Source organism: Nesoenas mayeri (assembly GCF_963082525.1).
Source record: "Nesoenas mayeri genome assembly, chromosome: 8".
Lineage (NCBI taxonomy): Eukaryota > Metazoa > Chordata > Aves > Columbiformes > Columbidae > Nesoenas > Nesoenas mayeri.
In genome coordinates, this window is record NC_137554.1 from 29,121,688 (window position 1) to 29,139,294 (window position 17,607).

Genomic DNA, 17,607 nt, shown 5'->3' on the forward strand with positions numbered 1-17,607 from the left:
CATCCAAATCATTGATGAATATATTGAATAATACCGGCCCCAGCACTGCCCCCTGAGGCACTGTACTAGATCCAGGCCTCCAAACGGACTCTGCCCCATTGACCACAACCCTCTGGCTTCTTCCCTTCAGCTAGTTCGCAGTCCACCTCATTACCCGATCCTCCAGACCACACTCCCTCAGTTCAGCTCTAAGGATGCATACAGTGTATACAGTGTGTATATAGTGTTTAGCTGTAAGGATGCATATAGTGTATACAGTGTGTATACACTATACACGGACACGTGGTGGGAAAGCTACAAAATGACAGATTTAATAACATTACATTATGTTTGGCTTCTTTTTGCCCCCTTTATTTCAGACCTACTTTTCATAGCTATGTCAACAAACACGGTAGCGTGTGATATTATGTCACACTGGCAATTTCCACACCCGCACTTCAAAGTACTTTCGTGCCGATTCTTCCATTCTAGGCACAAACAATTACCAACATCTGAATACTTGAAAATCCAGGAAATGAACAGCTGTTAATATGAGGCTGGAACTGATAGATGTTTCTGGGAGGGATGTAACAGGGCAGTACAAAATGAAAACAGAATGACAAAATATCCAGAACTACTTATTAAAATTATTATTGGTTCGCCACAGCAAAATATTTTTTTCTATTTAAGTATAAAGCACGTAAAATGCGACCCTTTTTAAAAACACAAACATAGGTATTTAAGAGGCATCACTCTAGGTATTTTCACTCCAATCAAGCCATGAAGCAACTGAAATAATACTGTGACGGACACGCAGATCACAGCATAAATACAACTGTCAAGTTATTCATCTTGAAAAAACTAATAGCCCAGCTGAGTAAAGGAAGCATCAAACTTCAGGAAGGAAGAAATTACAGTTTAATAAGCCTTAGTGACCACAGGAGGTCATCTTGAATTTAGGTGTGAGAGCAACTCATATCTACAAAAACACCAACTATTTTTTCTGGAAAAGGAACAAGATGGGTAAACTTTCCCTTAATTTTATGTGACTATTGATATCTTATAATATCAAAGAAAAGCTATATTAAAAATAAAGGGCACACTGATCACTTTAAACAAACTAAGCTGAGACATTAATTAAGTAGCACTAGATTAGCTTGGCAACAAAACAATCAACACATTTATCTAGTTTTCAGATACACACGAATATCACTTACTCATTATTACTCCATAAGGCTAGTCAGTCAAACAACCCAGTTTCTCTTGTCACCTTAGTATAATTAAACACAGCAGTATCTCCAGATTTTAGCATGTTCCAAATCCTAAAATCCACATTTATTTATCTCAGAGGCTGGTGATTTATAGTTTTACATAAATTAAAAGCCATCATTACTATAACAGTCAAGTATTTAGCTCTAAGAGTGCTTGCAGGCACAACAGTTTAAGTGCTTCTCCAGAAGTCAGTGTATCTATACAACATACGGGAAAATAATTCCCTAGAAAACTGATACTGTATGTAAAACCTGAAGTGTTTGTCAGGTTTACCAGGTATTTTCTTTTTGAAGCTAGTGAAGTTATTTCTTGCCATACACAAAGTCTCCAGAATCAACCAGTAGTTATAGATTCTTTACTGATTCTTTATTGAAATAGCTTCACGAATGCTTAAAAGATGGTGTTTAGTTGGTATAATTACTGGAGAAGTATGTTTGTCATAAGTGTTTCCCACTAAAAATACTTCAGCTTACCTAAATAGGGAATACAAGGAGTCATCTTCAAGCTGCTGATATAGTCTCTAAGCCTTTTGTAATTATCTTCTTTACTCATAACATACTCCAGCTTTTCAAAGGTGGCTTTATCCTTCCGACTCAGTAACTAGGAAAAAAAAAGGCCAAACACAGATAAGCATTAAGGTTTATCATTTTAATTTCTCTTTTACCCTTAAAAGTATGGATTTCTGCCCCATGCCCTTCCATTGTTTGTTGTTGTTTTCCAAATAAAACTGCTTCAAAATTACAGCATTTACTCTTTAAGGGTGAGCGCTTGGAGAGTTGACAAAGAAAAGTAGCTATTTTGGTTGTTAAGTTTAAACTATCCTTTTAAAAAATTAGTCAGGTAGAAGCTTTAGTGTCCTGGAGGATCCTTCTGAAATAATACAAGTTTTCAAAAGACTAATCTAGCTAAAATACAGTACTTTCTCACATGCTGTCCACTTCTACAGTTTCTCAAACTAGTAGTGTATTCACTCTAATTATCCATAAGTTGACATTTATTTGTTAGATAGACTGAGGAATTTTATACTACTACAGCTTCGCAAAAACCCAAATTCCAAAATATGTTCTTATTTTTTAACTGAGAGCAATCTCAACAAATTATTTTCCAAAGAGTAAAACAATACCATTAAGATCTGATAAATATCTTTAACTAAAGTACAATTTTTAAAACAATTACTGTAGATATACATATATCGACATCCCCTTTCTTTAACAGATCTAATAGCAATGATGGTTCACAGTAGGAGGGGAGGATCCGGAGCTTTCCAAACGGCTCTTCACTTTCCAGCTATCAAATACTAGCACTGACAATCACCTTTGTGCCACGCAGGAAAGGAGAGACAAGGTTTCAGGGTGCTGGCAGAGCTGGGCAAGATTCACCTCTCCTAACTTTAGATGTGTAATGATTATTTGCTTACATTGCCTGAGTCCTAGCTGGTCATCTATCCACCCTTTACAGTGAATGGAGAGAAGCAGAATATTCTAAGTACCTCCTTGGAAAGGTTCAAATTCCTCTCAAGTTTCAAACAGAACAAATCACACATGAGAAGAATTTCTTCTTTTCCAGAGTTCAAAGTGTGCACAATGAATGAGAAAAATTTTAGACATATTCAGACGTATCGTCAGAAGACATGAATTTCATCTTTTTATAGTAACATTAGATTACCAAGCAAACATTTAACGGCTCTTTTCAACTCTAGATTCCAACCATATAAGGTGAATTTCTTTTTCTTAGGGAGTTACTTGCAGTTATTTGCCTAAGTTCCCTTGATGTTACACACTATCTCACAAATAGAGAAGAAACCCTTCCTTCCTGAAGGTTTTCAAGGTTACTCAGATAACTTGGTGACTCAAACAATGTGCCTTTTCACATTTTTTCTTGTTTTTGATATACAGAAAGCCAAACGCTTCTGTCAGACTCACTTGGGATTGTATGAGAAACACCTGCAGAAATGTGGAAGAACTTTAAAAACTGGCACATATGCCAACGGCCCACAAATAACCCTCATAAGTGCACACTAGGATATCAGGGTGACCAAGCAGGAAAAGAAACAGGGGACACCCAGCTCAGAATGGCATAATTATGGTAGTAACTCATATGGTTATGTGAATATATGGTTATAGTTGACATTTCTTTCAAGTCATGCACAAATGAAGCCAACGCAACTTGGCATCACAGTTATGTAAAACTGTTGAGGCATCAATTCATCGACATGACAAAACCAGAAAAAAAGAAGGTCCCCATGAGATCACTTTGAAGTGTTAACTTCATCAAGATTTCCTTAGAGAGACTTTTTGGTATTTTGAAACAATGTCTTACTTAATTGTACATTTGTAAAATGTGTCCAGAATTTTAGATTAGTATCTCAGTGGGAGCGAATTATATTGAATTTTGGTAACATTTGGCAAATGAACAATGTTATCATTCTGTTATCAAAGAAACACTTTTTGTAACACGCAAGGATGTGTTGCTATGTCTTCAGTCAAAGTTTTTAGCTCCTTTTAATGACCTCTTGCAGTGGAATATTTCAGTCACCTGATTATTTCTATCACACTTGAACATGTCACAGTTCATCTGTTTATACAGCTGGGCACAATGTGTGGCTGACTCAAGTGCAGCATGTTCGCAGCTCTGAGGTATCAATGAGCAAAAGTAATTCCTAATGTTCTTCTGATCACAGATACAACTACACAAAAAATAACATTAATTTCAGTCAGAAAACAGATGTCAAAAATGTTTCTAAAGAAAGTCATTCTTTTATATCTGTACAGAAGCAGACCTACAAATATACTGTGTAATGTAGTTGTTATATCTATGCAATTAATGCTGAAAACTGAGGAAAATAGCTAGGGCTAGTTACCGGTCAGAGAAACTACAAATCTCTTTATGGAAACTGAATCAAGAGTTTCTGGACATCTGCTCTCCATAGCAAAAAAAATTCCAACAGTATAAACCCCTAAACGATTAAAGTATGATCCACTTTGGCATTCATAATTTTCCAGCAACAAAATAGCTTCTAGCTGAATTAGAAGCCTCTGTGTTTAGCAGAATCTGCAGGGAACTATTTTTCAAAGGAAAATATTTCTATACTAAATGGAATAAAAACTCAACAGGAAACCATAGACTGAAAGAGGCACGAGAAACATTATGTACATGGTACAAGGAGATTAAAAGTATCTGTAATATTAATAATTATTGCACCCTTGAAAACAAGCTACAGAATGTTGTAGTCTCCTAAGACCAAATTAAAAGCCCCTCGCTGTCCCGCTGCTCACTTACCGCCCACGTTTTAGTCAGCCTGAAGATCGGAGCGCTCTGTAGGCCTGACACAACTGCCATAAGAGCATGCAGATTGTTCAGCTCATACAGTTTCTGCGGACAAAAATATGTACGATAACAACAAACAACATTCCAAGTGCTGTCAATAAGGAATATGGAATAAATAAATTAAAAATAAAGAAATCTTGCATGGTCTAAAATGAAGAGTTAGTCACTGAACTACTGTGCACCTCCACCATATTTATAGCACGTCCTAATTCTTCATTACTGCATCTGTATAGTTTTGGATTAGACTTATCCTAGCTGTTTCACAGTCCAGAGAGAGCCCTTCCAAAAAAATAAATCTATATATGCATACATCATAGGACATATATCAGAAGTGCCAGAAATTTCCTGACATTCAAACCCAACAAATTCCTTTCGTAGTATTCAACAGAATTTTCAGCCTTAACAAGTTAAGGATAACCCAGTTGTGAATGATGTAATTGTGGCAGTATCTAATATTGTATAATGCCTTTGGCACTGCAGGTTTACGTAGCTCCAAAAGCTGCATCAAAGCAGCCAAAAAATGTTGTTGCAGGATGAAATCAAGCAGGTAAATTTCAAAAAGTCACATACCTGGAGTACGTCTCTCACTGAAAGACAATTTTAGGGGTATGACAACTAAAATTAACTAGTGGAAAGGAACAACGACATCAAAATTGAGAAGACAGGGAAAAGCATTTTCTTTAAAACTCTCTACAAAACACTCTGTATAAGTGCATTTTCTTACTTATTTGGAATTTCCATCCCCTCTTTTTTCTTTCCCTCTGTGCCCAAAACCATTAATCTACCTTGGCCAATTAACTACTGGTACTACTGTCATGAAAGCTTAAAAATAGTCTGGAAGAAAAAGCTATTCCTTAAGCTCTTCTGCAGTATCAATTATTCCAACAGCAACGAGCACCCAGAGACCTGGACTACATTCAGGGATTTCTGGTGGAACGTACACAAACTGCAGATTGAGCCCTGACAAAAAGACTGCTTTGAAAACACCTTTGGTGTAAACGGAAAATCCTTCGAGTGGTATTAACTGCAGTAACTTCATGTCGGCAGCCACAAGCAAAGCCAAGGTAACAGATACCGTAAGCAAATCAGCAGTATATGAGTACAGCATGATTCCTGAGCGAAGTCTGTGGGATCTCACAAAGTTATCTTTGCCTGAAATTTATAGTCACATCCCATGGAAGTAAAATATTACTTAATTTAAAATATGCATATCAAGACAAAGAATTCATTTGCAAATGAATTCCAAGGTAATTAACAAAAGTTACATCTTCTTTTTGCAGGTAACTCAAGGCAGTCACAGAATTAGCTGTATTAACAGTCAGCTACTGTCTGACAGGTAAACTTCAAAAACATTCCTCTCTTCACACTACAGTGAAGAAGTTTCATTCTGTTTAAAGGGCCAGGACTCTGGTTCATCTATGTGCAAGTCAAGATTCGTTGACCCTTTTCTTATGAATGTCAGTCCTAAGGGCTTTCAGGAAGGTATGAGAAGATGAGAGCTCTAAAATGTACTCTGAGTTCAGGTATGTTTTTGAAACAATGTTTACTAAGTTGATATTATTCATGCCACAACTGGAATAATAGAGAACAGACCCTTTCCTTCCCATAATAAAAGAAAACAAACTCTTTCTGTTCTGACTGATGCTGTTTGAACTGGTTCTACAGACAAGTGTTTGGGTTTAACCAATATTAGAAAACACATCCAGTAAATATTATCTAATAAACAATATTTGAAAAGGGCACCTCTGCATTTCCTTAGGGAAGCTATTTTTTTGTAAACAAAGGCTTCCATTTCAGGACTTGGGTCTGTCACTATTTCTGACAACTTTGTTACATGCAGAAGCCAAACAGCTGTTCATGTCAACAGATACAACCACAGCTAAATCAGGTATCAGTTAAATATTTACCCAACGTGTATTTCTGAACTGACCAACTTAAGTAAAGAACTTTCATCATGGTGAATCCCACAACTCCTCCCCCAATCCCAAGTCTTACCTTCGCAGTTTTAATATAGTGGCTCAAAACCTCAGCTCTTATTTTTAAAGTCTGTGCATGTAGAATCTCTCTAACCACCCAGAAGCTTACCTAAAAAGAAATATTGCCTTTTTGAATTACACAGTGATGACATTACACTTTTAAAACTTTTATTTCATGAATAATACATTAAAAGTCTCACAGCACTCAACTTCCATCTATAAAGTTGAACACATACTAGAAGATGTAAATGCTTACACTATGAAATCTCAATCACTATAACCTAGATACTAATAACATAAAACTTTGAAGAAAGTGTTTTGCTCTGTTATTCTGCTTGTTGTTACCCAAGACACCTTCTACCATTACATGGTAAAGCAGTTGCCCACATCAAATTAGTAAATCCAACATTATATATATATAGCATTGCATCTTTTATCTTGTTTCTCTCTTCACCTTTCCTGTCTCATAACCAGTAGCCACGCACTCCATTATTTTGATGGGGAACACATGTTCTGGTGCCTGCTTTTCTGAATAAGTGTGTGGGTGGCTAGAACTTGCCTTTGTAAAATCTGTCACATCAGTTGCACACAAAGACACTGAGATCTGCTTTCCTAACAGGGAAGACTCTTCTGCTGCCAGAACATCTCCAAAATCCCAGCAGAATCAGTTATGCACAATCTATGCAAACAGACTCATCTTCCGGTTAGGTTTGAGGATGAGAACTCACAGACACAAAGCAAATGGCAAAACTCTCAAACAATGTTCTCCCAAGAAAGTAAAATAATGAAGAAGTTTTATTAATAGTCTACAAAATGAAGGAATACAAAAACTAAAATTGAGGTTTATCTTTTGGCTTTAGTTTTGCATAGCTTCAAAGCTGCATTATCCAATTCTCTGAGGAGTTGATCCGCTTCAACTACAGTTCACTGACATTGCCAAATTCTCAACACCTTTAAAAAAATAATCATCAGACCATTATCATCTGAACAAAACTGGAACATAAGGTAGGAAGCCTCTGCTCTAACCTGGAGTCTATAGTTTGTACGCTTATTGCTGGCTACTCCCATTACCTGCCAGTATGCAGCATGCTACCATACTAATTCAGTACGTTTTGAAGGGCTAACTTCACTGTCATATAAAGCCCAATGTTCTTTTCCATATGGCATGAAGAATGGTTGCTGCATTTCATAGTTACACGAATGCCTCATAAAAGCAATACTTTGAAATGTTTTGTTAACGAGTCTAAATTCTAATCTCTGCTCCCCACACACCTCCTGCCCTCACACACTTCAGTACAAAGAAAAATGATAGATAATACACACTTTCATAACTGTAATAAAACAATAGCAAAGAATTAGGAAATGACAGCAAAACTGTATCTTTTATTCATGTATTCACTACAAGTTAAGACAAAAATGAACAATTAGCAAGATACAGCATGTCTGCTCTTTATAAAGCTACTGCAAATAGTGTAAGAACACTCATACGGAAACATCTTTCCATGTGTCATGCTGGTTTGATTTTTTTGAGAGTGATGCTACAATACTTCTTGTAAACTAACATCGTGTATGTAAATTCAGGCTCCTGCCCAGAATTTCAATTAAAAAGATCAAATAGCCTGTTTATCCTGTTTCACTTAGTACAGTATGAAAGCCCTTTATACAGAACAGCACGAGACCATCTGCACCCCCAAATCTGCTACATTTCCAGTGAAGCTACAGGGATCTGATGAGAACAGGGATGTTCAAAACACAAAAGCTCTTTGGAACCGGAAAATTGAAGAATTAGAGAAAAACCATGACAAAACCCACAAACATCTTGTATAATAACTGCTTTCCTTTGGTCTGTTTGTTTAAGGCTGTATTAGCCAGGAAAAAATTAGCCACGGAGCTCAGTTTTCTTTTTCCTCTCTTCTTTTTTTTTTAAAGCAAACCATCTCCAGAGAAACTGTGTTACCCTGACAAACATAAAAACCTGTTCTGAGTAAAAGCATTACTATACAATACATCAGTACCGAATACATAAATACTAAAGTATTTGACAGTACTTCAAAATATTGTCAAAAAAGTTAAACCACAGTTTAACGTTCTGCTGTAGTTACACAGCTTGAAAAAACCAACTTTTCCTTTGACTGACGAACGAGTTTCTAATGAGATGCTTTCCCTTTGAAGATTAAGGCTATTTAAATTTTTAACACAGATTTTCATATCATAAAGAATCAGGTAGAGACAATACATGTACTGCTATGTCTTTAAGTCCCAAATCTGTTTCTTCTCAAGCTAACAGAGAATCGGTGAAATAGGAGACTTGCAGTAGGCCAGAGTATGAAACACTCGCCCAAAATACAGAGCAATGCTCAATCATTTTCATACAGAAAAACAAGTGATCATCTACGTTGGCCTTGACTGTATCAAAGTTCCTGAGCATCAGTGACAGAATCACTGTGCTGTGCAGGTACCCCTGCTCACCCAAGGAAACCTGTTTCAGTCCCAGCCAGACCGAGTCTCAAGGCTTCCAAGGTCTTGCAGGAAAAACAAACTGGAATAAAATGCAAAACTTTGAAGCTTCGAGCCGTCCAGTCCTTTTAGTGATAGGGTAAGCGGGAGATAAATAATTAAACACACGTAACCATTTCCACTCCAACCACCTCCACTCCTCTTCGATGTGTTTTTACTGGCATTGGCATTCATTTTTGGCTGGTCTGAAAAACAGACAACTAAGAGAACCCCTTTTGTTTCAACACGTTATGTTTTATTTTATCCAGGTTTGTTCTTCATGTAAATCATACATCTTCCCCATATATGTTTCGTGATTACTTCAAGTCCTCTCTGACTCCATTCAAGTGATATTATTTCTCACACTGTCCCAACAGTATCAGTCACTTAGATGACCCACAGCCTTTGGGCATCAATGCCTTCAATACCAGTTCAAGACAGCACTTAACCCTGGACATTTATAGTCTTCCCTATTAAGGTCAACCTAGAAAAACATGCTTAACTTTTGAATGTATCTTTTCTTAAATCACAACTCAAGCTTATTAAATTATCCCATGTTTGCCTTATCTGAAATACTAATTTTGTTATACTAGTGCTCTTAAGTTCATAGCCACTGGTCCCAAAATTAATTGTGCTCTCTGTGCTAATAAGTAAATAGGCAAATCTGAGACTTTTAAATACAATTTCTGGACCATTCATTCAAATATATGCCAATAACATTGTGACATGGTACAGAAAAAGCATGTAATATAAAACGAACAGCACTGATCATGTGTCATTACAGCTAAGGTAGAACGCTGTCTCATTTTGGTTTGTTTCCCACTCCACTTTCAATCTCTGACAAACCTGGTAAAATGTCACTAGCACAGTTCACTGCACCTCAGCAACACTACAATATTCAAGACAAACTACTTCTCCTTCACAATATTTGCATCTGGTTTTAAAGAAAAAAAAACAACAAAACTGGTTTCACAGAGGTAGGAAAACATAACATTTGCCTTTTTCAAGTGGCATCTTTTCCTTTTAAATTGTTCCAATGCACTGAATCCAGCTGACAAGTTTCTCCAACGTTTTAAGCTCTGAGGCAGCACAGTTCCACTCCCATTTAAATAAAAACTTTAAGAAAGGACTTTTTGAATACAGATAATCTTATAACTAGGAGAGTAACAGTTACTTTTACATAAACTATGAAATATTTTCATGTCAAAGCCATTTTCAAAAAGGTAGCAAACAAGGGTTTAGTAAGTAGGCAAACTCCATGATTCTGCACTCTGACAGGTTTACCGGTTACAATAGTAGTGTGCCCGTGTACATACAACTCTCAGAAGAAAGCTGAAAAAGGCAGCAACCAGAGGTTTTTAAAGAATTACATTAAAAATGTGCATATTTAAAAACAACAGTTAATAGTAGTTGTGTAGATGCATGCAGTACTGCATAGCACTGTATTCAAGAGTCCTGGCACGGAATGACTCAATTGATTTCTTTTCCCTGAACTCAATCTGTTTTTACAGGCACCACATACAATTATCACATAACTAATGCTGGAAATACACTACTTCATTCTCAGTGGACTGCAATCAACTGCACATAATCATTACTGTTTCCAAAATGCTATCAGCAGACCAATTTGCTGTGAAACAGCTGTTAGTGATTTAATATTCTCTTTACTTAAAAAGTGAGAGCTGTTCATGGTTTTCTTTTGGCAAGTTGGGGGAGAAAGGAAAGAGACAGTTGCATGATGTATAATTTGAACCCAGTGAAATTTTAAAGGTTAACAAAAGTTTGATGAAATGTATTCAAATCTCACAAAGCCAAAAGTTGCAATGATTGTCTTGATTACTTAGTTTAGGTCTCCTCCAACGTGACGGATTTGGAATCATAGTCCCAAACCACATCAGAAGTTATCCAAAGCACCATCTCAGTAAGTCAAAAGTTCAGGTACTAACATGAATAATAGGAACCTCTTTATTACCTATTCTTTGACTCTTCAAGGCAGAGTTTCTCCTACAGGCTACTACAACTCTCACACCAATGTTTTGCAAATGACACTTGAAAAAGAACATAAACAAATGAGAAGAAAGAAGTAGGAAATAAGACCTCGAAATCTTTTGGCTTTAAAACCAGTCCAAGAGACAGCCTAAGCACAGCAACATCCAAATGCGATGGTGTTGACAATGTAAAAACCAGAAAGAGAAGCTACTTGTCCAGTTCCAGGAGATTTAATGGTGAATTGCAAAGGTTCCAAGTATGTCAAACACAAACCTTTGTTGAGAGGTAATCAATGGAGTAGATTCTCAAAAATATCACCCATCAACTAATAATCTAGTAAACAGATTTGATAAATGCTCCACAGAGTAAAATATAGATCCATCTTTTAAAAAATTTTAAATCTAAACCAGTTACAAAATCAGAAAGTCATTAGGATTAATAAGGGGGGACTTAAGACAGGATTACAATAATAAACCAATAGGATTTTGCTGGTGTGATGGAATTCCTGTTTGTTAATCTAAAAATAGTTTATTTAGAAGTTTTCGTAACACTGTTTAACAACAGAGTTAGTATTTCAGCTTTCAGCAGCTACTCTTAAACCACAGGTATCTCTTTCTGGTTCTGGCCAGCTGTACAAGGCAAACTGTCCTTCCCTGTGTCCTTAACACGTTCTACAGGTTAGATATTGTTAAACAGTGGTTCCGTAATGAGGTCAGTTTGCAGACAGCTGATTGCGCTTTCCCATGATAAGGTTTCACCTCCTTCCTTCTTGCTACTAAGCATAACCTACTAATCCTTTAATATGTCTGAAGTCAACTTTATGTTTAGCCAGTTCCTGCAGTTTTTTAGTCAACTATACAATCACAAATGAGAAGTGAGGTCCCTGTACACTGTCTAACACAGCCCCTACTACAAAAACATTTCAGAATAGTCAGTAAAACTAAATGTTTCTTTGAAGAAGTAACTTTCATGAACAAACAAGACAGAAATGTTGGAATCACTGGCCTATCAGCAAGATTAGGGTAAAAAGTATGAGTGTAAGAGTAGCCTCAGGCTGCATATAGAGTCCAATAAAGGTGCAACTTCAAAAGCTAGATCAGGAAAATTTCAACTAAATGCAACCAAAACACCAAGACTCCAACCCAAACTCCCCACACTTCACCAGATGGTACAGTCACAACAAGTTTGCAATGTAAGATTTTTCTCTTCAGTCAAGAGGAAAATCGGCCAAGTGTCTAAAACCCATGTCCAGACAAGCATTTCAGTCATCACATGGTTCAGAAATGTTCTAAGAGTTGTTGATGAGAAATAATAGGATTTGGTCATATCCTGAATGTGAGCAATAATGGAAAGCGAGAAAGTTCACAGCAATTGATAGAAAAAAAAAACCCTGAAAAGGTTAGAGGCACAGTCTGAGTTTTAGTCGATTATCAAAGATGTCTGTAGATCTGAGACTGGGCACAGAAGGTAAGTCTGAGTCTCATAAATTTGAGACATTATTAAACATTTACAAGAGGAGAGATGAGGGTAATAGAATTACTTCATCTGAAATACAAAATACAGCATTACATTAAAAAAAAGCATTACAGTTTTGAGACTTGGCTGGCTAACTACATAGCTGGAGTTCTACAGCTTTAATTGTGGAGAGAGCTAAAACTCCGATCTTATTTTAAAAGTTGATTTTTACACAGCTAAGTTTTTAAGTAACAAAGCCATAAATCTCAAAAATGCTTCCTAAAAAATTATGTGAAATAGAGCATTAAGCAACAAATTTTGTACGGTAAAATTGTTTGGAATTCTTAAAGTTTGCCCAGAAACACCATTAAAAGGTAACCACACCAACAAAAGCCTCATATTTTTAGGGACAAAAAACATCTATGAGGGGCAAAAGACACTGAACTAAGATAGAAAGAAAATACACCTAATTACTACTCCAGAAATGCTGTACGGCAAGACTTGAACCTGCAATGATGATTCTGTCTTTATGTAAAGGAAAAGCCGGCATTTATGGGGAGGAAAAAAAAAAAAATCAAACAAAACACAACCACAAAAGAAACAACAAAAAACCCCACACTTATTATTTTCCTATTTCATCAATAACATCAATAACAACCGCACAGTTATTTCTTCAGTACGGTTCTGGTCTTTCTGTGTATCCTGAAGATACGGAATTCCTTATAGCAAATACTTCTAAGTTTTCAAGTGATCAGCTATGATCACTAATAAAAGTCATTTGCCAGAACACTTAATTCCCCAGATGTTTTCAATGTGTCCATGTAATGACACTGGGAAAAAAAAACCAACTCACGTGATTGAATCTTCTGGTGAAAGCGACAGCATTTGGTGCAGAACTGTATTTCTCTTTTTTATTCCAGCCACAGCTCGCCAGCTCCTGGGAGAAAAGGATGAACATTCATTTTCTTAAATTAATGCATAACATATGGCCAGAGATGAGATTATATAGAGGGACAAATGTTAGAAGTTACAACATAAATTAACAGAGCAACAATACATTACAGTAATAAATATTTAGTTACACTTTTTCTGATTTCTTCTGTAAATCAAGATTCCACAGATGTAATTTCTGAATTGTTTTGAATAATTTTATTTTTACAATTAATGTTTCATTGAATTCGGGCCTTTTGTAAAATTCAGCTCTTGTAAGTAACTAGTGAAATAATTCAAGATCCATTTTGTTACCACAGAAAATCCTGCTTTAAATAGGAATCTGAGCTAGGGAGAGACGCATGTTGTTCTGGTTTTAATTGCTTCCTGAGGGTATTCAAAATCTACTGAGGAGATACACCTCATTAACTCAATCTAGATACATCCTATTATTTTAGCTTCACGTGTTGCATTTTCCTTAACAAAATTTTAGAAGAACACTTAAATTATAACCTGTACTACACAGAAGGAGAGACTGTGCTGCTCATTAAAGTCCTTATATAAGGGTCAAAGTGCAAGTTTCAAAAACAGGAGAGAAAAAGCAAGGATTAATAGTGAAACCATTATACAACTTCAGAACAAGTAGAGGTGAATATTCAATAAGCAATTTTTTTTTCACTGCCTGGCCTAGTGAAGCAGAGCAGATAAAAGTTAATGACAATAACCCAGTAAAGATTTTCAATGTGACTACATATGGGTAAATAATTTTGGGAATGTATTAAAATATATAAAATAAGTAATCAGATTTTCCAGTAAAAGCAAGCTAATGCATTCTGTAAAGGGACATCTGGCATTTAGTTAATGTTAACATACACAGCAGCAGCACAACTGAGCAAGTCTATGACAACCTTTTTGCTTTATAGTCACTGCTCTCTAGAAAGCACCAATGACTACAAGGAAAAGACAACAAGAAACAACGCACCACTGGTCATTCATAGGGAATAGATGGAAATCACATGATTGACGTGGGGAACATCTTTTTGTTTCCCAAAATTGAAAATGCAAATTGGCTGTTTTTATACAGATAGAAGATTATGTAGCAGAGGTGCGTTCTTTATTATCTTCATTTATTGTACTGCAACCCACTAATTAGTTAATTAACACAGAAAGAGTAATTCTTTTTACTTTCTCAGAAGTAACCTGCAGGCATGTTTAGCGATGAAGAAAGATTTCCAGTGTTACTTGGAGCAATGGTCTTTTTAAAGCTTGGGCAGAGGATCATGTCACTATAAACTATCTAAGCCATGGCAACTTTTTAAGTCCACACTGCTGGCTCACCTTAAATGTAAAGTGATCCACTGTACTTTAATCCTGAGTTGTATGGACTATACTAAGCTCATGGTCTGGTTTTTCCTAAGAGCATGAAACAGGAAGCTGTAGTGGGTGATGTGCAGGAATTCCAGCGCACACGTGAACCCACAATATCTATCGTAAATCTGAATGTAGGCAGAAATTATATTTCTTTGCTACAGATAAAGGCAAAAGGTTGGAGAAGCATCTAAGTCTGTGTTATGAGTATGTTCATAGATTTTGATGTTAAAAGAAAAAGCACTATATATTGCTGTAAACAGTGTTATTCAGCTCTAGCTTCTGTTAAGATAACCAAGATGAAATTCTGATGCTGCTTTAAAACAAACAAACAAAAAACCCCCAACCTACAATACTCCAGGAAAAGATTTTATCACAGTGAAGAAGATGCAACATGATAATTTGTATAGTCAAGAAAAACTATGATGTTCAAAGAATACCCCTCACACACCCTAAAGAAGGTGAAAATTCATTTCCAGTTGTTTTTAAAATTAAGCACACTGTTCACCTTTCAGAACCTTTATTTGGTAAAACAAATGAAAACGCATTAAAGGCTAAAGATATTCATTTATATGCTTTTCTATAGAGTTTGGGAAGCAGAAGGAGATTCACAGTCCATACTACAAAGATTTGTTGGTGAACTACAGCCATCTATAATAAACACCCAGTTTTAAAACCTTGTCACACTGGGAAAGATGTTGCTCACCATCTCCCACCATGGATGCAGATGAAGGTTGTGAAATCTCAGTAATCTTCTAGCACTGATATTAAAAAAACAAGTTCTATCAATGTCTTTTAGTCTTTTAGTCTTTTAAGCCTAAACTTAGAAGACAATTAATACAGATTAAATGAGCTCAACATGGTTCTGTTTTCTAATGACAAATTCAGCAATGTCAGAGTGTACATGTCGAGATGTGTGCAAAGATTCGCAATTTGAATCACAATACAGACATGGCACACAGTCTGGTAGATACTTCAAAGAAACTCAGAAACCTACACTACTTCATTAATCTGCTGTCAAGACACCTTTAGGCAAACTAAGTGTTCCATGTCAGTCTTCCCCTTCCACAACACAGAAAGCAAGCATTTGAATTTTATCTAGTTTCTTCTGCCCTGAGAGTTAATCTGTATGCCCCACTTCCATAGGGGATTAACACAACTTAGAGGCATATGAGATCCAAGCCGACAGAGTTGTGCCCACCTGCGAAGGAGCGCTGATGGACAGAGAACCCCTCAACACCGACAGTGCCTTCAGCTGCTTTTGTGCACGCACGTGAGATGTGTGAGAACAGCTGCCCTTCCTCATGTGGATATTGAGCAGTGAAGGCATCACGTGAATTTCTTTCAGGCAGTACATACATATTTCTTAAAGGAAATTACTTTCTATATATATTCCCCTATTCTCTCACAGTTTGTCTTTTAGATAAGTTTCATTATTTATTCTCCTTTTCCCCTTTATGGTTCACAATAATGGAGTTAGAATAGTCACCAAAATATGCTTTCTTGACACTTCCTCTCATCTCCCTTTCTGTAGGCCTGCTCACACAGCATCAGCTGAGATACAACAGGTGACATTAAAAGAGCAACAAACTACAAGGTATGGAGTACTGGATCATTGCCACTATATCGAACTTGCTTGCTTGCTTCCTCGTGGTTGTTACACAGCTGACTGCTCCTCCTGTGCAGTGCTGGAAGCAGACTGAAAAGAATAAACTACCACCAAACTCAGGCAGTGGAATTTCTTTATCAGAAAATCATAAGGAAAAAAGGCCTAACTAAGTTGGTGGTTTGATTTTTTGATATGCAATACTTTGATGCTCAGTGTGACTAGAGATGGATGAGGCATTGCATAAAAGCATCCAGGGCTTATTCAACTTCAGCTCTCAGGGGCGGGGGAACCCTACACAGCAGCAATGCTTAACATCAGAAAAAGTAGACAAACGTGAATATGTGGAAACATTTAAAAGAATCAGATAAAAGAGTAAAATGCTTTAAAGTTTTGGAAAAGAGCTTTAAAAAAAAAAAAAGAGATATCCTATCAGAAGATCAGTATAAACTCATTCTGCCAATCAAAAAGACTCTAAAGGATGCCCAGAAAAAATAAAGAGCCAGAGAGATCAAATGGGATTAAAGAAAAAACACACCTCAAACCACCCAGCCAAAAACCCCACACAAATCCACGTGTGTTGGGAAATAGCTTGCTGAATTCATGAAAGCGAAATCATGACTACACTTTCAAATGCGGATCAAAAGGAAGCCTTCAAAAAATGTGTGGGTACACAAACAATGAACTCAATCACAACCAAGAGATTCAGCAGGTTTCTCCACACAAAGCAAAATATCCTTCAGCGTGCAACAACAGTGACATGACAAAAGCATGACAGCAATAAAATAGCTTATGATAGTCTAAGGGTGAATGCTGAGTTGAACAAGACTTCCAAACTACTGACAAAGTGGACAATAAACTGAAAAAAAAGACCTGCAGAAATGCAAAACAATGCTCACAGGAAAATGCTAATTGTACAGAAATAAGGATATACAAATTTGTCAGTTATTATAGTCACTGTGAAGATTTTGAAAACATCGGTTCAAGTCAGGCTGCAATCAGAAAGGAATACAGCATTAAATGAAAACAAAACAGAAAACACAAGTCATTAATGTATTATCCTAATATATCCACGGATCACACCCGTCTCAAACACAAGGTGCCACTACGGTCATTTTTCTTTTTCCAAAAAAAGATATGAACCAGTTAGGGAAACACAGGACAGCACAAGGTACAGCATGAGGTGTCAGGAGCTGAAATCTAAACACT

General features: G+C 36.5%; 1 protein-coding gene across 2 annotated transcripts in view; it reads right to left on the reverse strand.

The window, feature by feature from the left end:
* Nucleotides 1-17,607, reverse strand: part of RALGPS2 (Ral GEF with PH domain and SH3 binding motif 2) — an 88,805-nt gene that overhangs the window by 57,193 nt on the left and 14,005 nt on the right. For both annotated transcript variants that reach the window (XM_080349190.1, XM_080349189.1), the window contains exons 4-7: nucleotides 13,348-13,431; nucleotides 6,574-6,663; nucleotides 4,531-4,623; nucleotides 1,725-1,851 (exon numbers count right to left, since the gene is read on the reverse strand). In XM_080349190.1, the coding sequence (XP_080205316.1) occupies nucleotides 1,725-1,851; nucleotides 4,531-4,623; nucleotides 6,574-6,663; nucleotides 13,348-13,431 (394 nt within the window). The remainder of the gene's footprint in view (nucleotides 1-1,724; nucleotides 1,852-4,530; nucleotides 4,624-6,573; nucleotides 6,664-13,347; nucleotides 13,432-17,607) is intronic.